Source organism: Helicoverpa armigera, chromosome 13, assembly GCF_030705265.1.
Source record: "Helicoverpa armigera isolate CAAS_96S chromosome 13, ASM3070526v1, whole genome shotgun sequence".
Taxonomy (NCBI): Eukaryota; Metazoa; Arthropoda; class Insecta; order Lepidoptera; family Noctuidae; genus Helicoverpa; species Helicoverpa armigera.
Genome location: NC_087132.1, coordinates 2,601,268 through 2,626,042, shown reverse-complemented (window position 1 = coordinate 2,626,042; position 24,775 = coordinate 2,601,268). Strand labels below are relative to the sequence as shown.

Here is a 24,775-nt window from a genome sequence, read left to right as displayed (position 1 = left end):
GAACCTAGGACCTCATTCACGTCATAGGGTAGATAGGTAGCATTAGCAACTGTGTCCTTGAGACTAGCGATCCTATATAATTTTGTACAACTTAAAACATATAATTTTTTTCAAATTAAATAAGCGCATTTCAACTGTTGAAAAATAAGGTAAATAGTTTCTTTATTTTCTTGTTATTTAGGAATTTAAATTTTACAGATAACGCAACGCCGTGTAACGGAACGTTCTGTTGGCGGCCATGCTTATTTTGTAAGCTAATGTCATTTTACAATATCAGTTTGGGTCGTGCTGTGGATGTTGCGTTATTTGTTTTTTTTGTAACATAAACAATTATTTTTTACATTATCGATGAAGTATATAAAGGAATACAAAGTGAACGTTTCAGTGCGCGTGTTACAAAGGACGTTTTACTTCAGAAATATGTTACCGTGATGACAATTAAAGTGTGAGTGCGGATCAAAGATAATGCCGACAAGATGAAGGTTTTATCGTTGTTATTTATGATTACGACGAGCTGCGGCGTCTGTGTGATCCTCGCTCAAAGCGATAACTGTACTAGAACTAACAGTCGTGGTGATTACAAACTATGTGTTCGCAAGTTATCCGATACATTAGCCAGTAAATTTAGTGAAATTGTGGTCAAAGAATTGGGCAGTGAGTATACGGCGCGCTTTGAGGTCAGGAGCGCTTACAAAGTAAGCCGTTACCAAACCTCTGACAATGATGTGTTGACCAGCATTGCTGACAAGCTGAGCTACAAACTGTCGTCAGCTACAAACATACTTCGCGACATGAACAATGTTATAAGCGACAATAGTACGCCGTCCTTCACTCAACCTTGCCCATTCAATTCTATTCGCAAATCGGTGTTTATAAAAAGTTCCAATGTATACAACAGTCTGCCTTCACAGGATCCTAAAACTAACATGCTGGGTCGCTTTAAGGATTTAAAAGTTAAGAGACAGTATTTCCTTTCGCACATGGATTATGCTACTGATAGAGATTGTGCTACAATGCCTCACTCTAATTTGAGGTACCTTTACCATAAGATTGTGCATCCCGAACCAAAACTGGTGGTTTTTATAATAGATAATAATATGAAAGAGGATTCATTACAACATGCTGTGCATGTTGCCAAGGAGACAGTATATGCCCTGCAGGACTCTGACATGATAGCTCTGAAGATGACAAACATGACTGAGTTCCATAAATTCGAAGATACTTGCAGTACAGATGGAATGTCCGACCTTGGAAATGCCACAGAGAACAATAAACTACTTCTGAAAGAATACTTAACCTCTTTAGAAGTAGCTCCCACAAATGTGTCTCCTCTAGCAATAAACAAAGAACTGAAAAACTTACTACTCCAGAGAGATTTGCCAAAACACAAGCTATTTATCTTCCTGACAGACACAAAGATTTTGAAAAATGAAACATGGCTCAAAATATTTCCATATTCTTCCAACAAAGATGAGACTTTGAAATTCGCGATTGGGCTAATTTATGAGAATCAAGCTGACAAGAACAGTTCATTGGGTATATTGCATATTGACAAGTGGCACACACATACAAACAACCATTCAGTGATGAGGCTTCATATCAATGACAGTGGAGTTGTGGGGCAAGTAGCCTCAGCATTCATATCTCTGTTACCTGGACATTACGGCAGTAAGAAGATCAAAATTGAAGGACCAGTGTGGGAGGCGACAGAAAGAGACTTCATGATATCTTTAGTGCTACCAACACCAAGTGGAGTGCTTGGACTTGACCTGTATTGGTCAGATCTTGCAGAGGACTTAGTGTATTTTAAAGGCTCAAATGATAGGAGAAGAGCATTTGTGATGGATTTTTCAGGTACAGTTTTAATGCACACATTTTTCCCCAGGCCAGAATCAGCATCTGATAAAATCAAATTTACAAAACTGGAAAGTGTTGAGACATACTCTTTCATATCAACTGTAAAGGAAGAAATGTTAGCTAATAGTTCTGGCAATTTGACTATGTATGAACAGAATTCCACAAAATCAATTATTTACTCTTGGAAATGGGTAGGAAACTTGTACATAGTTTGTATTGTGTCTGAGATAATGGAACCTGCTGTATACAATAAAACAAACATCTTCTTTACTAGGAGTAATAAGGAAATATTGTTCCACAGGTTGGATTTATTCCCTCCTAAAATGGGTAAAATGTGTAGACATTTCAAACAGATAGCTACTATTGATCAGGGTACTGTGTATTTAAGTCCGTCAAGCTTCCAGTCACCTTTCACCTATTTATATGACATGGGTGATGGCCAAGAAGCTGTTACTTATATGCAAAACTATTTAGCTTACTTAAAAAGTGTTGCTCATGGCTTACTTTCCAATCCCGGTCTCAAGAATGAAATTCAGCAAGATGTTGGTTTCCTTAACTCCATATTGTCATACTATAAAAGGCAACACTTGCATGGACCCTATTCAAAGTACATAGTCAGAAGATATGCAGTGACAGAGAGTGGGGTTCTGGTGATGTTCCCTGGCACTGTATTAGAGTATGATTATGAGCCGGTGAGGAGGCCTTGGTATACATATGCTTTAGAGAATCCTGACAAAATCATTCTAACACCACCTAATCTAGATGTTGGTGGTGCTGGCTATGTTGTTTCTATATCATATGCTGTAAAAAGTTCCTTCTATCCTACTATGGTTGTGTCAATGGATGTTACTATGGGATTTCTGTACAAGCTTCTTATAGATAGTATGCCCCTATGTGCCATGTCTTATGTTAAATGTTTTATCATGAACAATAAAGGCTATTTAGTGTCCCATCCTGGACTCATGGACCCAAACAGCTCTGGTCCAATTGAACAACAACATATCACACATAAAGAATCCATGATTGCAATCGACATGCTCAATCACAAAGGTTTTGTTACCAAAAGACTGTGCAATAATTTTTATGATAAAACAATTCAGCGATTTTACGAATTTAATACCTCTCTTCCTAATGTGCTCTCTAATGTGGTATCAGGAGACCACTGTGTTCATTATTACATAGCTGCCATCCCAGGCACCAATGCTTTCATAGGTCTTGTAAACGCATCTTGCAGCGTGGGCGCTTTCTGTCCTTGCAGTATGGTTGACAGATTATGTCTAAACTGTAACCGAATGGAACAAACTGAGTGTGAGTGCCCATGTGAATGTAGCTCAGAGCTGTATGACTGTCCCAACTCAAACATATCACGTTTGAACCAACAGATACCCCTTTGTGGCATGATGCTTGAGAATAATAACCATAAGTCGCATTACTTCCATAACTTTGCCGAAAATTTGAAATCGTGTTTCGATTTTCAGTGCGAGACTTATTTGTCACACTCGTCCTGTCTGGGCGTTCTTGGTTGTGAATGGTGTCAAATAGACGCTGACGGTAAGACCCCACTGTCGGCGCCATTCTGTACGTCTCAGTCAACATGTTTCAACGGCGTGTTGGGCGCCGTCACTCCTTACGGAGAGGGTACTCTCGGACATCTCAATAGAGATGCGTTCGGAAACTATTCGGCAATAGGACCAATCGTAGGGTGTATAGTCACTGCAAGTTTGGTTGTTGCCGTGGCCATATACTGCTACAGGCAGAACGTGACCACCGCTAGTTGCCATAATTTGTATGTCGATGGTCCAGCAGAGACCTGGCATGATGCAGATGTTCAAATGAGCCATTTGCAATCTGATGATATGCATGACCAGTCTGGTCAAGATAAGTTGTTACCAGCCATGGAGATAGAGGCATCTATATCTCCATACAGGGTGGTCACAGGATACAGAAGACCACACACAGCAGGTGGTTCAGATCATGGGTACTCGACAATGACTCCCCATGAAGATTCAGAGGCTACTGGGTTTTCTGTGAATGAGCCAATTGTACTATCAGATGACACCAAGTCTGATGTAAGTTGTCCTCTGCCTGCCAAAATAAAGCCCAGATTAAAACCTGCTAATGATTTCAGCATTACTGTCCTGCCCTGTGGCAAGAACAGCATCATAGCTCCTGTTACTGTGCATAGACATATGGAAGCCTCTTAATTCTTTAGGTCCATTAAATAAATCTACCTCTCTGTGTATATAATATTTGATTATTAATTAATGTGTTTATTTTTTATTGTGATGAATTTTATTTGCTAACCATTTTAATATTTTCTCCAGTTATTTTGATCAAGTACTTATCATACAGTAAGTCATTTTACGTATATTTGGTGCTCTTTATGTACTTTGTTATAAGAATCATTTTATAATTTTAAGATAATAATATTATTGACTATTGATGTTCCATGATAAATAATCTGCTGCAGAAAGTTTTATAAAATTAATTTGGTCTATATAGATAATTTGTTAAATACTGGGTACTTAATCTAATCTTTATCAAGATAATCTTGATCGTAATGGCCTCATTTAGATCAATCAGGAACAATGTAATGTTTTGAAGTGGTTGTAATAAGTTATTGCATTCTATCCTACTACTGGCAGCTCATTGATTACATAGTATACTAAGGTAAACAGAATTCAGGTTGTATCATACAGGTCTATTAGCATTATGTAAGTTTTATATGTTGTATTTTCTGTGTTAGCTTGTAAGACGATATATAAATTAATTTTTGATAAAAACTAAAGTGCCAGTGCCTCCTGTATTATTAAGATATAAGCAAACTTATTTTTAAGACTGAAATTGATGTTGGCATTTATTTGATGTAATACATTTTCTTTTATAACATTTAATTGTTTTAATTTCTATAATTAATTTAATTATATATACCAAATGACTGTTTACCATCAAAAGGAGAGATGAACAGATTTGAGGAAGATAATTTGATAGAAAAGTAGTTCATAAAAATACATTTTTATTATACACATTTTTGGATACTTCACTTCAACACAACTCTTAAACTAATGCCGACCCCAACCCCAACATGATTGGGAAAAGGCTCGGAGGATGATGACTTCAACACAACTCTTAAACTAATGTAATTGGAAATTAGACACTCAGCATATCAATGCTGAAATTAACATAAAGCAAGTACCCTAGAACATTTGATGTAACCTGGCATTTATCAACTGTGATGCCGAAAATTTTGATGTCAAAAATCTAGTAACTCTCAAAGATACGTCCAATCGGTCCAATAGTACCTAATCTTTGTATGTCGGTGCCGATTGAACCCCAAAAATTCTAAAAAGAAAAATACTTTTTTCTTTAAATAATTCAAGTTTCTTTCTGCACATGGCTTCTTCAGCTCAATGAACCTGTCGCAATTGCTACATTAGTTTATCCGGGACTGACATTTGGAGTTTTCTTCATAAAAAATCGATCTATTCATCTTCAAATCGTATATGCGTATGCGTGGGTTGAGGCGAGGCGGGTGCCAGTGCATGCGCAGCGTCTCGTGACTCGCCGAGCGCCAGCAGCCGGCAGCGGCCGCGCGGCCGCCGGTGCGCGATGGCGCTCTCGGCGCGGGACCACTGCTCCTGCTCTTCAGGACCTGATAGTATGCGGGCGTGGTTCGCTGTGTTGGCGCAGTACTGGAATATAAAAGAGATATTTGGATTAAAGTAACATGTTTTGCTGAGTAAGAATGTTATCAAACAAAGTTTAAATTAGCAGGTCTCTTATTAGTAGATGAATGAAAATATTGGATACTCTTTTTCTTACCTCCCGTAAAATCACTTGTGAACTTAAATTCGGTCTTAAAACCTTAAGAGTAAGAAATGATAAAAATATAAATGATAATCATACCTCTTCAGCTGCTTTAGGGGTATCGAATCTTATAATCGCTTCTGTCTGCCCCTCTTTTACATCAACGTGTAAGGCGTGAATATTGCTCCTAATCTGAAACATAAATTCAAACATTTTAAACACATAAACTTAAAAAAATCAAATCTCTTTTACTAATTTAGGGTCAAATCATTGTACAATTTTCTACTCACAGTCCTTTTAGTGAGCCTGACATCTAAGCAAGGCTCAGGTAGAATTTCTTTCACAAATAGACCCGGTACTTTCTCTATGGAGGCTATTCCTTTGGGAGCATCTGCTTGGCCTGAAGGCAGTCCTGTAATCAAAGAAGGAAAATAATAGTATTTGCATCAAGATTAATGTATCAATTCCTACATGTATAGATTAATGTATTAATCTTGATACAAATTCACGTGAGGTCAATCCCATAACATATAGGCTGCGGTATGCAGGTACTTAACAATGAGACAACTAACCTGGTTCAACTTCCACAGACGGCGCGGCTGGCGCCGGTATACTAGAGTACTGATGTTTCTTATTGTGTATGTTCATTTTCATCTCCTTCATATACTTCCTTTGAAGATTTAAATACTTGTTCCTAAGAGCTTTCCATTCTGACTTTGATAACACTTGTAAGCCCCACAAAGCTCCTCTTGGTGCTTCATTCTTGCTCAAGTTATTTTTAGCTTTGCTGCGTTCTTTTGCGGTGCGTTTCCGACTTTTCTTCTTTCTTGGTGTGTCGCTGTCGCCAGTTTCTTTACCTTCATCATGGCTGGTTAGTTCATCCTTAGATTCTAGGTCTAATAGTTTGTTTTCCTGAAATAATTTTAAATAATATGTAATTAATAATTTAAATTAGTTATAACTATTGTTTGTAGATAATTGTGGCAATTATTTTTAAAGAACTATGAACTTACTTCTGTTGGTGTTGTCACACTGGCTATGCTTTTGGTTTCTTCCTGAAACATAAAACATTTACTCCATAGAATATAGATAGATATCTAACACTTGAACATTGTGATGGTTCACTTCAGTTTATAAAGATCATTGAGGGAACCATCTTAAGTATTTTTTTATTTTGAAATTAAATTGTAATTCAGCACTGTTTATACTTACTGTAGGAGTGTCAACTCTCTTCTCACTATCAGACTCACTTCCCAGCTTCAACTCTAAACCTTTCTGTGGAGTCTTCTTATCCTTCTTTTTCTTCTTCTTAGGGGGTTCATATTCTTCTTCAATCTTCTTCTCTGGGATGTCCTCATTTGGTTCATCTACTGAGAACATCTTTATCGAAGATAGGTCTTCTGGTGGCATGCAGGTTGGTAACTTGCAGCCCATTTTGGTGAATGTGTTTATACATTTCTGAGCGTCCTCTGGTCGGTTGAATTCTATGAATGCAAAACCCTGTAATGGTAGAATTTCAGAGTTCAAATGTGAAGATATGTTAGTGATATCATGATACATGAAAATGGTTCATTTTAATGTAGTACTTCTAACAAAAACTTATAGCAATATCCTATCCGAATAAAACAAAACTTAATTATTGTATTTTGGTATTTGAGAGTGCTTCAGTATATTACCTTAATTTTCTGTGAGTTCTTAAACTTAGGAAGAGATATGTAAGCCACATGGCCGTAGTCGGAGAATACTCGCTCCAGCCACTCCCGGCTAGCAGTCACTGGTATAGATTCCACATACACGGTCCTGGAGTCAGCATCATATGGTAATACAGCAGTCTTTCTCTTTACCTGGAAAATAAACAAGAAATACTTTTATAGCATAGTTTGATTAAATCATTAGCATAAATGTTCTCTGATGAACTTGTGACTATTTATGACAACAAAAACATTCACTATGTGCAGGAGAAAACAGTAATTAATATTATGTTTGTAGGTTTGAATATCTTGTATTCTCTCGATCAGGCTGTGTTAATCACATCTTGATTATAATGATACAATATACATACGATGCATAATAGACTGCTCACAAAACACAAGATTCTCACCTTCAGTCTATCTTCTGACAAATCCAAAAGCGTGGAGTTCTTCATAGCTTTTGCTATGTCGTTAACATCCTGCGTCAACGAACGAACTTTGTTGAACTTCAGAAACAATTCTAGAGGCACGTAAGGATCTTTTTTCACGAGGTCTCCTAAGAATCTATCCTTTGTTAAGTTAGCGTCACTAAAGTAGAACTCCATTTGCTTTAATATGTTCTCGTACAACTGTTTCTTACGATGGCGTATGCGTTTCCTAGGACTGTGTTCATGTTTGGTTTCTTGATCAACAACTTCGGCAGCTTCCGACTCCGACATTGTAAGTGGCAAAGCTGTAAGAATTAGCAACAGAAATTGGTGAGCTACACTTAAACGATTCCTCGTGCTTTTATTTATGTGATTTAAAGTTAAATTATATTAATGTATGTTAAAAACCTACCGTTCTTGCTCGCAAACGTTTGTGAAAATGACATTCAATTGAAAATTGACAGTAGTGACATGACAGTGATACTGACAGCCGGCAACGGTATTGCCACTCCTTATTTCTTCAATAGTGTTATTTCCCTTTCTTTTTATTTGAGAATTGAACGCGATAGCAATATGAGATCTGTAATTTACGACTCAACGGAGTTGTTCGAATGATAAAGTGCAAATATTTTATTATTTCAACTTCATTGTGAAATTTTAGACTCATTTTGAAAAACTCTGAAATTATTTAGTTGATTTGTAAACTTCACTATTTCTTTATTTTCTTATGGCAATAGTACAATTTTCTTCCGCCACACGGATGCTAGTGCTGTAATTAATATTATGTCGATATCGAGATTTTATTGAAAAACAACAAATACAAAGTACTATGTAAAAGAAGCTTTTTAGCTAATCAGTAATCATCCTTATATTATCAGTTCACTGTTAGTTACACGTTTCTCAAAACGATTTTAAAATATTGGTGGGTTTATATTCAGCGTACCTGACAACATGCATGTATACTACTGTGCTAGAAACTAATTCTAACATGGGCATGAAAATGGTTCATTATTTTTATAATCAATTTTGAAAGATGCTCTTAATTTTCTTTTCAGTTTTAAGAATTTGTATCTATATGTCGTAATCTCCATTAGCGGCATAATAATAATTCAATTTAGATTAGATTAAATCAAATCTCAACAAATAATTATGTACAAAACAGGTCATAACGATGATAAAGTGTAGTAATCTGATTAGTTCTACTATGTTAGTTGGTTTCTCACTTACGATTCTCGTTTATCGATACAATCGAGCACATCACTATGGTGCTTAGTACATTTTGACATTCTGAGTTTTTGGTGGTCTCGTCGAGATATAGTATGTGGGAAAAATCATTGTTTGTTAGTAATTAGGCAGGTGTTATTTATCGTGGATAATGTTCTAATATGTTAGTCATTATTGATTTAATATCAAATAGTAGTTTGTCTGCATTCACTCGGTGTTCGTCTGTCGAGCGTGCCATTCATAGATTTCTCAGATAGATCTGTGCACAGAGAGGAAGATGACGGTTTTGATCTACAATAGTGATATTATTTCCGTATAGTTGTGTTTTTTATTCATGATGACTACAAATACGAGATCTGCTAAAGTCAGTTTGAAGCCGATTGAAGTGCCCCAGGCTTTGCAGGATGGAGAGAAATTCGTCAAGTGGGATGAGGTATTTTTTTAACTTGCGAATATTTTTTTTACTTTTGCTTTTATCGAGTATTGATTTCATATCCTCTAAACTGTACGTGCAAAATTGCACATTAATTATGTATCCCTACAACATAATATATTTTAAAATCTGGTTTTCTAGTTGGAATCCTAAAAGATATTTTTAATAATAACAAGATAAATGTAAATATTTAATGCATTAGATAAGGTGAATCTAGATGCATTTACAGTTATTGTATTCTAAAATATTATCTTTTTGTAATATAAAAAGTTCATTAAAATTTTATTATGGAAAGTAAGATATAATAATTATATTATTATGCTATTAAAAAAGGGTTAAGTAGTTGAAATTTATTACATTGCTTGAGTAAAACAATAGGTTTATTTTTCTAAACAATATAAGAATGGAATAATAAGAATTGAAAATATGTTATGTTAATTATCAGCTCAATTAGTAACAGTTAAATTATAAACAATGATTGTTTCTAGGTGCTTTTCTATTACACTGTAACACAATACAGCATTTATTGAAAATAGAACACTCACAATGCTTACAACCTCCTTCAATATTTTTCTTTTTATTTTCAAGTAATAAACTTTTTTCTGATATTAAATATTATCCTTCTTTTTCTACAGGATTCCGGAGCCGGTCTGCCTGTTACCTTACGGGTGGACCCCAAGGGTTTCTTTCTGTACTGGACAGACCAGAACATGGAAGTGGAGATGCTGGACATAGCCACCATCCGTGATGTCCGTACCGGAGTACATGCTAAAGTACCAAAAGTAAGTACAACACCTTGTCTCTTCCATCTTAAAAATATCTTGTAAGTACTCTGAAATACTTGGTAGTTCTTCTATAGTCTCAAAATGAACTATGAGAAATAATACAAAATATTTATACATTTGTATAAGGAATTGGTCTTATTTCCTCCAAGAAAGAACACAGAAAACATTGAAATATGTTTTTGTTATTGTGAAAGGGACATAATATTCAATAGAAAATAAAGAGTTATAAAACCTTTGTATTCTAGAAAAGTATAATTCAATGGTATAAGTATTTGTTTTGCAATAACATGGTTATTATTACATAAACATGCATCACCTTTTGAACTACTTGTAGCTGTAATGAAAAGGAGGTAGGTAACTAGTTGAAACTTCATACTGTTTATTTTTCATAATGGCACAAAATTACGATTCGATTTACGCTTCAATGTCTATGGGGTTTAATTTTTCCTGTTTTTTTTTAATGTGGTTTATAGAAGTCTAAAATTATTAGGGAAGTCCATAGTTTAAAGGCAGTTATTTTTCTTGCAAGCAAACATGGACCCTGCATACCCAATAATAATATAGAGGCATTCGCGCCGGAAAACGGTCTTCGAACTGTCGGAAAAATCGCCAATTTCAACGCTGACTCTTGTAATTATTATTAGCCTGACAGGAGAATCTTGAGGTGCTTGTGTTTATCTTTTCCACATCTGCCCATTTGGTACATCAGCTGGGTTATACCATACTGGCAGACAGTTGAGATGAGGCAAAAAATATAATAAGGAAAGGTTAGCAAGTTGATGAGGAAACAGAACAATTTTCTTGGTATTAAAATTCGAGTCCCAAGAAATCTTGATTTTTTTATTAATTTTAACATGTTTTGTGGACAAGGATATAGATGAGCTATTAACATAACTGGCTTAGATAATGAGAATTTACCTACATTGCAAATAATTTGACTGGCGCTTAATTTTTTTTCTAAGTAAACAAGTGCAGTCCAGTTTTGTTTCATAATAATACGACAAACAGTTGCAAAGACTTTCAAAGTTGAATCAAATTAACTTCGTTCATTGTTCGTGACGTGTGCTCTTTAATAAGTTTTTTCAAGCAAATCGGATCCTGGCAAATTGCCGGAAAAACTCAGGACAAAGATGATGAAGAAGGCTGAACGGAATTAAATTTTCCTGTTAACCTGTACTGGACTGATGCCAGGCAGGCTTGCTTCGTGTTTGATTGAAATTCTCTTTTTTTCTCAGTAAGCGTAGTTGCGAAGTAAGGTAGGTATATCAGAATGTCTTACTTCGCAAGTGCAATAGTGTGATGCTAGAAAATGTTTTGTAACGTGTTATTTGTCTAGCTAGACTGTCATAAAAACCGTGTGAGGTCGGAGGTCCCCCGTGAGGAACGAAGTCCCTCATTTGGTCACGCACAATATTATGTTCGCATTCTTGAACCGCGAAATTCGCATCCTCCCCGACATGTTGAAAGTAGAGTTAATTCGTATATAAACATTTAATATATTTAAAGCAAGTATTAAAATGCAATGCATCAATGTAAAATTTTAAGAAAGAAGCATTGCCTACATTTTAGTACCTACAAAATACCTATGGTCTTTTGTACCTATGGTCTTGAAGTGCAATACAGAGTTAAATAATATTTTGGTCGAATGCTACTGGCATATCTGTATCTTTTGTCGTTTCCAGTCGTTCAGCCAAACTTGGCAATGCTTACAATAGTACTCAGATCTCAAGTTCTACTTCTGCTCGATTTAAATACGATAAAGCCCAGACTACCCGCCCCGCGGCCGTCTAGCAATTAACAAAAATAATTGCAGACTTCAAACTCTGTCAAGTGCCATAATTATATTTACGTTGAGTTATGCTTTTTTTACGAATGAATGAAAAAATAACACTGTCCTCACCAAAGGTTTTTGTAACGATATTTTCGCAAAGTGCTCATAAAGCTGCGGTGCTTAGAAGTTCGGTAAAAAGATCTGAAAAAATTTATGCGCTTTTAAAATAATTGGTTTCGAAATTAATTTTCCTGCTAGCTATCAATAAATCATTTATATTTTAATTGATTGTAGTGGCAATACGACGATGTGCTTGCCACTTCTGATAAAGTTTAGCTTTTTCAATCCATTTTCCACTACAAACCTGTTTGAATTATCCAGGAAAGAGCATGTATGGCGGTGAACGTTCCTGCAGATTTAACGTGGGCAGGTCCGTTAAAAGGTTTATACTGTAGACGGCAAAGTAATCTCTTTTTAGTATCAACTATCAACCCGTGTGGCCTGTGTCAACTTTTACTTAATAGCATCAGAATCGACCGTAATTACAGGCTGAGCCCACACCACTAGTACTATACCACATGTATGTGAAAATTCACAAGTCCATTGTGATTCAAGTGCTTACAATAGTCTTCACTACGACGACGAAAGCTCGACTAAACTTGGAACTACGTCATCGTGTACTCACTACACACAAGTAGAAACTACCTCACGCGTTCAAATATGCCTCTATCTACATCTACAACAAATATTAGCACGTAACATACTTATTAAATTAATAAAATAGACGTTGCACGGCTGTTGACATAAATATTTTCCATCAGGTCATTCATTAAGACGTTCCGTGTTATGAAACCATAAAGTGTCAATATAACGCACATTAGCGCGTGTCCTGTGATGTGATGCCGTGAAATTACAGGGCGCGGTGACTTGTAATTTAACTAATACTAAAGCTTTCGGTCCATGCAGCGCCATCAAATAACTGCTCAGTCGTGAGTGTGGATTGTTTAATGACAGACTGCCAAAGCTCTATTTAGTTTTAGTAATATGAAGTGGTGAAACGTGACGGAGGCTTATGTTAGGATTTCGTTCACCCGGCTGAACTCTGCGGCTGACGCTCGGTGTTTGTTGAACGACTGAAGTATTTATTGTGCATTTTCTATCACCTAAAGGAGGCGTGTGATATTTTCAGCTTCTTAAAATGTAAAGACGGATGTATGTAGATCTGTAGAATCTGAATTCCTCTTTTGGTGACGGATAACGTTAAACGACCCGGGAAGAATATTGGCAGTGCGGTCACCAGCTCGCTTGCCAAGCGTGGTGACTAAGCTGCAATACATTTTTGAACTGCGATAAACTTTGATGATTGACACTAGAAATACAATGTTTCTCAATAGGTGACAATCTGAACACCATAAAGTTTCAGTGATTTGGTCATTATTTTAACAACATTACAATACTTTGTGATAAAATTAGAACATTAATATCATTCGCTTATCGCTAGTAATTAATTACATAGTAGTGCTGGCGTTGTGGTCGTATCACATATGTGTAATAGCTTATGTGGTTTATAAGCCATTTTTCAAACTTAATTAATGTAATATCGTGTATGGTATCTGGGGTGTATGTGCTAGTTGTTAATCGTAGGCGTACATAACATTATGCGTAATAAACTTATGTTTGTTCCTCAATTTCTATCGCTTGAATTTGTTGTTTGTGTTTTCTCCAGATACTCGTTAATTAAGTTGCTTGGGCATAAAAACCACTTATTTTGCAAATTATCTTATAAAATTGTCCGTATTAAACTGTCCATATGATTTCTAGTCTTCTATAACCTTAGAAGGATATAAGAATAATCAGAAACATCAATAAGTTTAAACCGTTTTCTAAAATAATATAAGGCCACGAATTCGCTTCATCCCTCAATAATCATTTATCGATCAGACAACCAACATTGTGATTGCCACATTGTTTCTCTCCAATATCATTCGTTACTCTTGTCTCTAGGGGATGCCCACGTTTGAAAACTGTTACCTGATGGCGTGACACTGACACGTGAGACCACAAAACATTTTTGATTAATGGTCCCAATGGAAAAGGACATAGCTCTTGCTAGAATTAAAGCTTTTAATTAGAAACCTAACACATTTGAGAGACCTAGCAACTCCTTAGAGAAGAATAATAGTTTCTTGGAAACAAACCTGTCACACCCTCTCGTTAACTACATTACAGGTACCCTACGGTGGGTGTGCGCTGTAGACTTTGCCCAATGTCAACATTATATAAGGTGGCCCAAAGCAAACATCAGTGAAGTGTGGCGCGCCCGATATTTTACTTATAGCGATGACCCTATATCCCCAGCTTTTACTTCATACTTAGATGTAACTCGTACATATCTAGAAAGCATTACTGTGCAACCAGAACAGTTTATGCATTCGTTTCAGTCTGACGTTGACATTTTAATGGGTAACTTCGTAATGTCGCGGTGAGATACAAGCTCGACAGCAACATAAGTTTGTCGTCCTAGCTAATGTTTGAAGAAGATTTTAATTATATATGATGTTTTCCATTTATTTTGAATGTTGTTACCATAATTTCGGTTCCATTTACATTAGTATATTTTAACATTTAAATAGGTCCGGTGCTGACCCAAAATTTCTCGTTTGTATCTTCGACGTTCATCTTCATATTACAATTTGTCGTTCAAAATACCAGTTCTAGGAATGTAATCACTTGGAATTGACTGCAGCTACTTTCCTTAAAGCAATCCTCAATATTCCCCGAGCTCTCCGAGATGGTTAAGACTGTTAATCTAGGCGGATATTTGAATAATAGCAGGATTGAATTTCTAAGTCGTTCTTTATGACATTCAGGGAATGAAGTGGTATGACCCATTTTACCACGAGGTCACATGCACATTACGCATGCATTATGTGGTAGAAATAAGTAATGTCGTCATTAAAGAAAACTGTGGGCTAGGATCTTTCAATTGGTTCATTTGCCATATTGGCATTCATATGTAAATCCTGACTGTACGCGTAAATGGATTGAATGCATGGCCCTACTATGTACTATGGTTTTGATCTGAACATCTAAAGAAGTGATTCTTCATAGGGGATAACTGTTGTATTCCTCAGCACTCCATTTCTATAAGTGTAAAGAGGTAGTGTAGAGAGGGGAGGTAGGTCTTTAGGATATTTTAACTGTAAAACTACATGCTTGTCGGAATATATTTATTTTGACTTTGCTTCCCTATTGGGATAAATCTATCTACTTGGTATGGACATTGGACATGGGTCAATGGCATAATTTATGTCTGTTTTTGTTTAAGCGTATTATAATCTTTCATCTTTATTCATCGTAAAAAATACATGTATATTATGATCTGAATTCTTAAGAATGTAGAGATATTGATATTAGAGTATAGCTGTATCCCTAAGCTGTCTCGGTTGGACGTGCGGTGTCGTGGTACGCGCTCCACGTACGAGTTAATCCTCACATGTTCTATATTCATCTCAGTATATCATGAGTTTCGGTGGAAGAGATTAACCTATACTATACCATTAATAATTTTGACTTTGGAAAACCAGTTTCGCATTATTTTTGTCTCAAAATTCGTATTTTTGCAAAAAGCTTCCACAAATCTATAAATTATGTTAATCATCCGTGAGATAGTTAGTTGCTTGTATAAGTAATTCACACTCACGTGTATGTGGAAGTTATTTGCACATTTAATGATATGTTAACTAGATGTCCGCAGATTGTTGTATGCAAAGACCGTGTGGCGGTGCGCTAACATTACCGCCTGACCGATCGTTATCGATTCCGTGTCATGCACTAATTTTAGAAAAATCTATGTTATAAATTATAGCCTCGACACCGCCGGGACCAGTTCAGCTTTGTATCTATGGATAGATTGATTTTATTATTTGGGACAGTTGAAGTAACAAACGTTTGCTGTGTATAAATTTAACGCAAATCTCATGCCTCGTTTATCTTTTGAATTCCATTCGCGCTTCTTCCTGCATATTTTTGAGAGACGTCAATTTGCCCGAGAATTTCTGGAAATGTGAACACATTTCAATAAAGTTAATTGCGGATGCGTTTACTCAGAATTAAACAAAGACTTCTAGTACAATCAAATCGGATTATACTTATTTGGCGTTTAAACGATGATATGATTGACGTGTTCAAAACTGTAATTAGTGTGATTGACAATGATATTTGTCCTGGTCTAAATATTGCACCATTGTGTATATGTGTTTACATTTGACTTTTCAATACCCAAATGCTTTAATTGATGATTCATTTGAAGATGTTGTTTTCCTGGGGATTTTTATGCATCGCTTAATGCATGAAGAGTAGGTACCATCGGATTCTGGAATCCAGTATTGTTGCCTTTTAGACACTGAGAGAATGTCGATGTTATCTATAAATATCTTAGACTCTTGAAGTGGACAGGCCCCTGAATAGGAAACGCTAGTAGGTACATACTTGATCATTGACAACCGTGAGATCTTCAGCACTAACCATAATAAAATAATGAGTGTTTATTATTCGCGTAGGTTTTATTTAACGCGTGCTATATTATAGCGACATACCTCCTAGTTGTGGTTTATTGTATGATTATGAGTTTCCGTTGTTCCCACGCCTGGCATCAAGTATAAACTGTGATTTGTCCCAGATCACGCGGTACTTTTTAAACCAACTTCCTTTTAATTTGGTTTTGCATAAAAATCAGTAGACGACGTCAAAGCGTGCGTAAACATGTGTTTACCATTATCGTCGTCTTCCGTCATAAAGTACAGAGTGATTTTAGTACAACATCCCCACAATCTTTATGGGTCTCCAGATTTTGTTCTTGGTAGCAGCCTTGTATGGGCACTTAATATGATAATTTCTGTAATGCCTATACCGGGTAGAACAGAAAAATGGAGCTTGGAATTACCGTATCAAAGTTTTCATTACGGCGTCTCTACCATCGGATGTACATAATTTTCAGAACCTTTTACATGAAGTATTTGAATGAGCTCAAACCGACAATATGTAGTAGGAGCTCAATTATAAATGGTGTCGCCGTTGAAAGTGCAGAATGTATAATGCAAGAGTCCTGGCTACTGGCACTGCGCTAAAAGCGCGAGCTTGCACAATTGTGTGATGGCATATTTGAACTGGAATCTTTCAATTTTCCAGATGGGACTTCACTATCGATTTTGAGAACTGTACTATTTGCAATTTTTGCTCTGTGTCCATTTTTAAAGGCGTAAAATTTTCCTCAGCTTCCATTGCAGAGTTCTATCTGTATTCGTTAGTGTCTTTGGCTTATTTAGCAGGATGCCATTAGATTGATGTTCTTTTTATTACCATGTATTTACTGAAGCTGGTCGTTTGACATCTGCAGACGCTGCGTTCTCTCTCATACCGTTGGAAATAACAAGCATCTTATTTCGTTGGCTGCCTCAAGCTGTCAGATAATCAGCGCATAAATATTACAAAATTTAAAGTCTCCCCGATCCTAACTCGTGACCTACTTTACCGGCCACGCTGTACTGTACTATCATGTCATTTTAATTGACGTTTACGGTGGGGACCAATAGGATGGTCTCTTATCAATGGCCAAAACATAATTTTAAAGAACATTAATGCAAACTTTCTTATTCTGATCACCACAAAATTTAAATACTTATCTATCGGAGAATGCGGTTTAGATTATATACAACTTGAGTGTACAAGTATCATCTAACGACAGTCGCAGGGCTTGCTTATAGGGTCAAAATAATCAACATAGCGCAAGACTTTCCATCTTAGCTACGATAAGTGAATCGTTTTTCTTCATTCAAGAATTAAATAACTTTTCGTCTAGTCGCTCCCGGTTGTACAACAGCTTCGTCAGATTTTAATTAAACTTCACAGCATCAAACTGTGAAGTTCTGAGCAACCTGTTCGGTACTTTTTCAAATTCGCAAACTCGCTCCCGCTCCATCTTGATAATGAGCGAAAACTCGGGAAATGCTCCGGGGCATGTTGTTACCGCTCGCCTCCGCTACTCCTATGCATAAAAATAAACCTGAATGAACAAGACGTGGCAATGAAAAACATGTTTAACATATAAACTTACAATTACACGTTACAGACACACATGAGAACTATGTTTTCATCTTATTGTTTTTATTCCAAATGCATTACTAAAATTTGTTTTTGCTTAAGATTTATACGTACGTGTTTTTGTAACAGCAATTTGTCCGAAGTATCGTCAGACTTATCTGATAAATGGTGTTGAGCCCGAGGTCGGTCGGTGTTCAACAAAAATTATCGTTGTTGTGGAGTTTGATCACGCGAGCCCTGATTTGTCGATGGTGGTGAGGAAACGTGCGATCACATCTATATGGGTTTAGTGATCCGTCGCATTTGAATCGGGTTCAAACCAATCTTTATGTTCAGCACAATTATTTGTGGATTAAGCTCCATCGATACTTATTTTCTACGTTTTGAATAAGAAGTTCTTGCGGCAAAATTGCTACTGCTATTCCTGATATTAATGTTACATGACCACTTTAAACGAGTTCGCCTTGGGTACTTTAAAACGATAATCTGCTACAAAAACTTAACAGTAACTTTCTTTGCAGGATCCCAAAATACGTAATGTAGTGCTGATTGGGTCTCAAGGATCGCTGGAGGAAAAAACTGTCACCGTGTGTCATGGCGCCGACTTTGTCAACGTAACGTTCATCAATTTCTGCTGCACCAGAAAGGAAATTGCACAGGTGAGCACCCAACAAACATAGCAAATACATTAGAACCCCTCTGGGCTATTAGCACTTCAATCAACTGATTGCTTTTAATGGGTCATGTTTCTTCGTGGTATTATGATTTAACCTCGATAAATCTTCCTACTATAATTCACCATTATTTGGATGAAGGAAAGCACTAGTATTCAGAATTGAGGTTCAAATGAATGCCAATGATTTGAACTGTTGGGTCGATAATGAACCTCAAGAATGGCAAAGCTTCCGGCGTTGATAATATCTCGACCGAACAAATCAAGCATCTAGGTCCTGTGGCGGTATCCTGGCTTCTTAACCTTTTTAACCACTGTTTAGAGCATTCCAGGATTCCGAGGGTTTGGAGAAGAGCCAAAGTAATAGCTTTGCTAAAACCTGGCAAGTCGCCTGATGACCCTAAAAATTTCCGACCTATCTCCCTACTGTGTCATACTTACAAACTCTTTGAACGAATGCTCCTTAACCGTCTAACGAAGATCATAGATCCTAAACTCATCCCAGAGCAGGCCGGCTTCAGACCTGGTAAGTCATGCTGCAATCAGGTTTTACGACTTACCCAGCATATCGAAGATGGATATGAAGCCGGTGCAGTGACGGGCGTGGTTTTTGTGGATCTCTCGGCGGCGTATGATACAGTCAATATAAGGAGACTACTGTGGAAAGTTAGTGAACTAACACACGATCGGAAATTTGTGGGAATTCTGGGAGAACTTCTCCACAACCGGAGATTCCAAGTCCACTTACAATCTGGACAAAGTAGGTGGCGGAAGCTCAGAAACGGTTTGCCCCAAGGCAGTGTCCTAGCCCCCACCCTATTCAACATCTACACAAACGATCAGCCACAACCACCTAATACAACCAGTTTTATCTATGCCGACGACCTGGCACTGGCAGCGCAGGCAAAATCGTTTGAAGTGGTCGAGACCTGCCTCTCTGCTGCCCTTGAAGACCTGGACATCTATTACAGGAAAACGCCCTGAAACCGAATCCTGCCAAGACACAGTCCTGCGCCTATCACCTGCGCAACCGTATGGCTAACCGCAAATTAGACGTCGTTTGGAGGGCGTACGCATCACGCACACTGACTGCCCAAAGTACCTAGGTGTTACCTTAGATAGGTCACTGACGTATAAGACCAACTGCGAGAACGTCAGGAAGAAAGTGTTCAGCCGTAATAACCTCCTGCGACGTCTAACCACCTCCAAATGGGGCGCTGCCCCGAATGTCCTGCGTACCACTGGATTAGCATTATGTTTTCTGCCGGTGAATATGCTTGCCCGGTTTGGGGTCGCTCCACGCACACAAAGGGGGTGGATGTAGCTCTTAATGAGACGTGTAGACTAATAACAGGCTGTCTCAAACCAACACCGGTTCAAATGCTTTATCCACTCGCCGGAATTGCACCCCCAGCGGTACGCAGGAACGTGGCTGCCTCCCTGGAAAAAATGCGCCAAGAAACGGACCAACGTCATCCGCTACATGGCGCTAAACCACCGCGCAGCCGACTAAAAAGCAGGAACAGTTTCCTCGCCAGTGTGGCCCCAGTTAAAGATGCTCCTAAGACCCGCATCGAACAATGGGGAGAACTTGCTCTGCCTGACTTCCTTCCACCCGTGGAACGACTTCCACCAGGTTACGACCAACCGTGGCCTGTATGGAAGTCTCTTAACAGGCTACGTGCACAGGTAGGCAGGTGCAGGGAAAACCTATGTAAGTGGGGCTACACTGACGACAATAGCTGCGGGTGTGGTGCCATACCACAAACCATGCGGCACCTTTTATGCTGCCCACTATGCCCCGACAGCTGCATAGTGGATGACCTCTATAACGCTACTGACAATGCCGTATGCGTAGCGAAATATTGGGCCTCAAAAATTTAAGTTTGCCATCGACTCGCGAAGAAGAAGAAGAAGATTTGAACTGCTTTTTCAATTTATTCAAAGCAGCAAACAGTATTTTACTAACGCAATATGATGGAAAGTCGTGTTAACACAGCATGGGACGATGCCATTGGAATAACAAATAGTGGCACGTAGACAATTCCGTGTAAAGGTGTCCACACAACAGTGCGGATTTCACGTTGTCTGATATCGGTGCTCAGCCGAGCGTATCGAATCCGTATCGTAGGCGTAACACTCCCGTGCGGGATGAAAACTTTTCTCTATTGCTTTATGTTCGTCGATTTTCCATCCTGAATGGCTGTTGTGATGCGCTTGCATATTGGCATACTTTACAGTTTGCACCAATTCCGTGATTGAATTCAATTTCATTAGTTGCGGAAAGCTACAGACAGTTTCATGTGTGACTGTGAGCAACCTTTTTGTTCGGATTAAATGGATTGTGTGCGGCTTTGGTCCAATTTACAAGCTTCACGTGTTCGCAATTCTACCAAATCAGAACAAATAAAACATCAATTCAGCTGTATTACGAAAATATGGCAAAGTTCTATTTTTACTGAAAGGTCAAATTTTCCGCAACGTACGGTCCATAATCTGATGAGCAGACATGTTTCGAGTAAAACAATGAATACTTAATCGGGATAAATTACCGAATAATGTAACTGAACGGTCTAATCGCGATATGCTTTACTGTTAACATATGCTAATTGAGGATTTGAAATAAGAGCTAATGAAGGGATCACGATGAAATGTTTGATGTAACCGTATTTCTATCCCAATTTTAGGGTTTAGGTATGTCATGCAGTTCTTGCAATAAGAAAAAATTGTGAATGCAGAGAAAGTAGAACCCAACGTTAAGAAATAAATAGATTGGAATTATATGAATGCGGAGAGAAAAATACCTTAACGCAATTGTATAGCATTTACTGGATTGAGTTCCTTTTCTGATTTGTATTTCTCAACCAAAGGATGATTTCTGTTCTGCCTAGTCATAAGGCCACAATGTAGCCTTAAATTCGTATAGCTTATGACGTTACGAAGTCGAACAATCCCGCAGGCCTGGGCCCCGCTGGGGTTGCTGACAGTATTCTACTTGTGTAGCCCTTTCATTTGATACCCATATTGAGGGGGTTGTGGAAAAAATATGTCATCCGCCATTTTGTACCGGCGGCCATCTTGGATTTACAATGTTATTGATATTACTATATTGTATTGTCATCGGAATTGAAGGTGTGTACCAAATTTCAGATCAATCTGACAACAGGAAGGTACTTAAATTTGAATTACTAAATTTGACCCAAGAATAATAAATAAATAAAAAAAAAAACAAACAGGGTGAGCTAAATAAAACCGTTTAATAAAAAGAGTATTTACGAACAAAAGTGATGTCTGTTCAGTATTGGGAATGTGGAGTATTTAGGGATTAACATGTACAGTTTTTATTTAGAGAGCATCCGGATGACGCGAGTACGCGTAGTGATGCCACGATATGGCTCCAGACTAGATCTGCTAAGGTCAAGGTTTCTTTAGCACGCAGTCTATTTTTATGTCAGTATTTTGACAGCCATTGTGGAGGTGGTAAAATGTAAAGTCACTGTGACAGCTGTGTAAATTGAGTTAATCCGTTAATGTGCGAGCTTTTGAGCGGCTAATTAATGGATGTGCTGTTGTACACGTTCTTTAATAATTGGAGTGCCATTGACGATTTTGCGTGCATTTAACTCTACGGATACAACATTCTTAATAAATGTATAGTTGAGTCAGATTGACGAGGGTGTATAGAATGCAACCCCTAGATTCCACACTACCGCAAGGGTGCAAACATGAGAACAACCACTTTCTACGTCCAGTGGTTATAATAAATATCCATTATGTTATTAAACGTAATTGAAATTGTGTTTGCGTGTGGTACGATGTTAGAGTTATGTATCACCCGTAATTTCTATCATTCCAACAAAACCATCAATGTTATATCATTACCTACATTCTACAAGGAAACTTTGTTTGATACAAGACTACTGTTTAACATAATACAGTTGTCGATTGTCTACCCTCGTGCATAAATAAGACTTGTTGAATGTTTTGACAATATAATCAAAATGGTCCCTTTAAAAGCACTTAGGTGGCCCCGACATGTTTGATGTCATGTTTATTTGCTGTCTGTTGCATGGTTACTTACAGTTTATCAGGAGAGGCGTTTCATACGGTACCCCCACGACATATAACAGCTTTTAAATTTATGACTACTTACTTAATGTAGATTCCCAAGTACATGTAACGTTCACTTTTACCAATTGATGATATTATACCGTAACGCAGTATCTAATGTTCTTGAATTAATCGGTAATGGTTTCTTTATCTGACGATTACGACTCGAGTTATTTACGACTATACTGATGTCTTGAATAATTAATTACCGATTTCGTCGAAGATTTGGCCGGAGTTGCCGGAATACGATTTTAACTTTCTTTGATTTTGCTGTCGATGGGATTTGTGATGTGATTTTTTGTTGCAGCTTTGGACAGAGGGGTTGTTTGCTCTGGCATACAATCTGAACCAGCTCAACAACCCGACAATAAAGTTCCTCGAGAAGTTACACACCAAGATCGCTCTCAAAGCTGACAAGTCGGGGAAAATTCTCGTCAAGAAGTAAGTTCCTACGTCTCTTTTTATCTAACACATTTATAGTTTTTTAACGTCTGCTGATAAGAACTGTTTTATTTTATAACTTGGTATCGCTTCTTTATCATTTCTCCGCCGTTTAATGGCTTCTAACGGGTCGATACCATTAAAACTTTTACAGAGCAGTATTAAAGGCTTATAAATAGGAATAGGAAGGCTAATGAAAATGTGTTGTATTGAGTGAGTGCACCATTTGCTGACCTCATTTCTAGAGAGACCCCGGTGGCACCAGTGAGCGGTTGAGTCACATTTCGCAAAAATATATTTAGTTTAATGATAACGATGTTTCGCTAACTGAGCTAGATGAACAGTTAGCAATACACTAACCCTTTGACTTTTACGACTGGCACGAGAAGATAAACAGCTGATTTAATGTATTAATGTCGTGCTCAAGACGGACTCGCTATAAATCGTTACCGTTACTATTAAATAATCGCTTCTTAAAATGCAGTATTGTAAATCATTACTGAAGTTAATGGATGTAGTGATGAATATGATTAGCTATTTGTTCAACGTAAACTAAACTTCAATGCTAAGATTGTCCAGCGGTAGCTATTTTCCTCGAGTTTTATTCGACGTTGTAAATAGGTTCCGTATAGATAAGTTTGTTTATCTCTCCTTTATTACCCGAAAATGTATGTTTTTCATTTGTTTGTATTCGATTTCCTTGTCTTTGCGTGTCAAATAATCTTTGTGATAGTTACGCTATCAGTCATTGTCATCTCACCACATGAGGGGTTCATTGGACTGCTACAAACCTTCGTCAATCTACCTTTGTGACAAACTTATCGGTCGCTAATATAGTTAGTTACCCAAAACTCACTTATACTTGTTGCCGAGATCGTAACTCCGCGGTGTTTACGTTTTGCGCTCTAGTTCAGCAAAATATACGAACGTTTTTCTTCGTTTCTCACAGATTCCTGTAGTACAAAGATTTAATGTTTCTGTCTGGTAGATTATACCTACTATATTTTTTATGGTGCTTTTGACCTACGTATGCAAAATAACGCCAAGAAGGACGTAAATGTGAGTTTTACGAAGATTTCAAAAAATATTTGAGACGATGTGTGTTTTAGCGTTGTTTTAAGGGAACCCTAAAGTGGAAGATGTTCGCAGTTCATGCATAACAAATGCACGAAGGTTGTCGACTAGCCAGTTGTTCGCGTCGCTGTCGTAATGTTGAACAAGTGAACAAGTATTGTTTGTTTACATTGGAGCGACGTGTTTACTTGTATTCTTTTACAGCACGTGTCGTGGTTCATAGATATTGTAGGTACTTACTCGGTTAACTATCTTACTGTAGACAGTGAGTGGCGTACAGTCAACTTCAGGTCAGTGGTAACAGTTTTATAGGAAAATCGTACTTATTACTATTGAGTTAAGGTGCATGACAGTTACCACTGATGTGCGGTCTACCGTA

At 37.5% G+C, this 24,775-nt stretch overlaps 3 protein-coding genes across 3 annotated transcripts in view; 2 read left to right on the top strand and 1 right to left on the bottom strand.

The window, feature by feature from the left end:
- Nucleotides 1-242: 242 nt before the first annotated feature.
- Nucleotides 243-4,746, top strand: LOC110384353 (VWFA and cache domain-containing protein CG16868). Its single transcript, XM_021345606.3, has one exon. It carries the CDS (start codon nt 477-479, stop codon nt 4,059-4,061), a length of 3,585 nt encoding a protein of 1,194 aa, XP_021201281.3. The 5' UTR covers nt 243-476; the 3' UTR covers nt 4,062-4,746.
- Nucleotides 4,747-4,855: 109 nt separating this feature from the next.
- On the bottom strand, nt 4,856-8,271 carry LOC110384354 (la-related protein 7). The gene is made up of 9 exons (XM_021345607.3): nt 8,196-8,271; nt 7,766-8,088; nt 7,341-7,508; nt 6,877-7,164; nt 6,678-6,719; nt 6,237-6,576; nt 5,955-6,076; nt 5,764-5,856; nt 4,856-5,549 (listed from the first exon to the last, which is right to left on the bottom strand). Exons 1-9 carry the CDS (start codon nt 8,227-8,229, stop codon nt 5,340-5,342), a joined length of 1,620 nt encoding a protein of 539 aa, XP_021201282.3. The 5' UTR covers nt 8,230-8,271; the 3' UTR covers nt 4,856-5,339.
- A 781-nt stretch (nt 8,272-9,052) lies between these two features.
- LOC110384330 (1-phosphatidylinositol 4,5-bisphosphate phosphodiesterase classes I and II) overlaps nt 9,053-24,775 on the top strand; it is a 39,242-nt gene continuing 23,519 nt past the window's right edge. The window contains exons 1-4 of the mRNA XM_064037529.1: nt 9,053-9,440; nt 10,076-10,222; nt 18,620-18,757; nt 23,189-23,322. Of these exons, the coding sequence (XP_063893599.1) occupies nt 9,342-9,440; nt 10,076-10,222; nt 18,620-18,757; nt 23,189-23,322 (518 nt within the window). The 5' untranslated portion in view covers nt 9,053-9,341. The remainder of the gene's footprint in view (nt 9,441-10,075; nt 10,223-18,619; nt 18,758-23,188; nt 23,323-24,775) is intronic.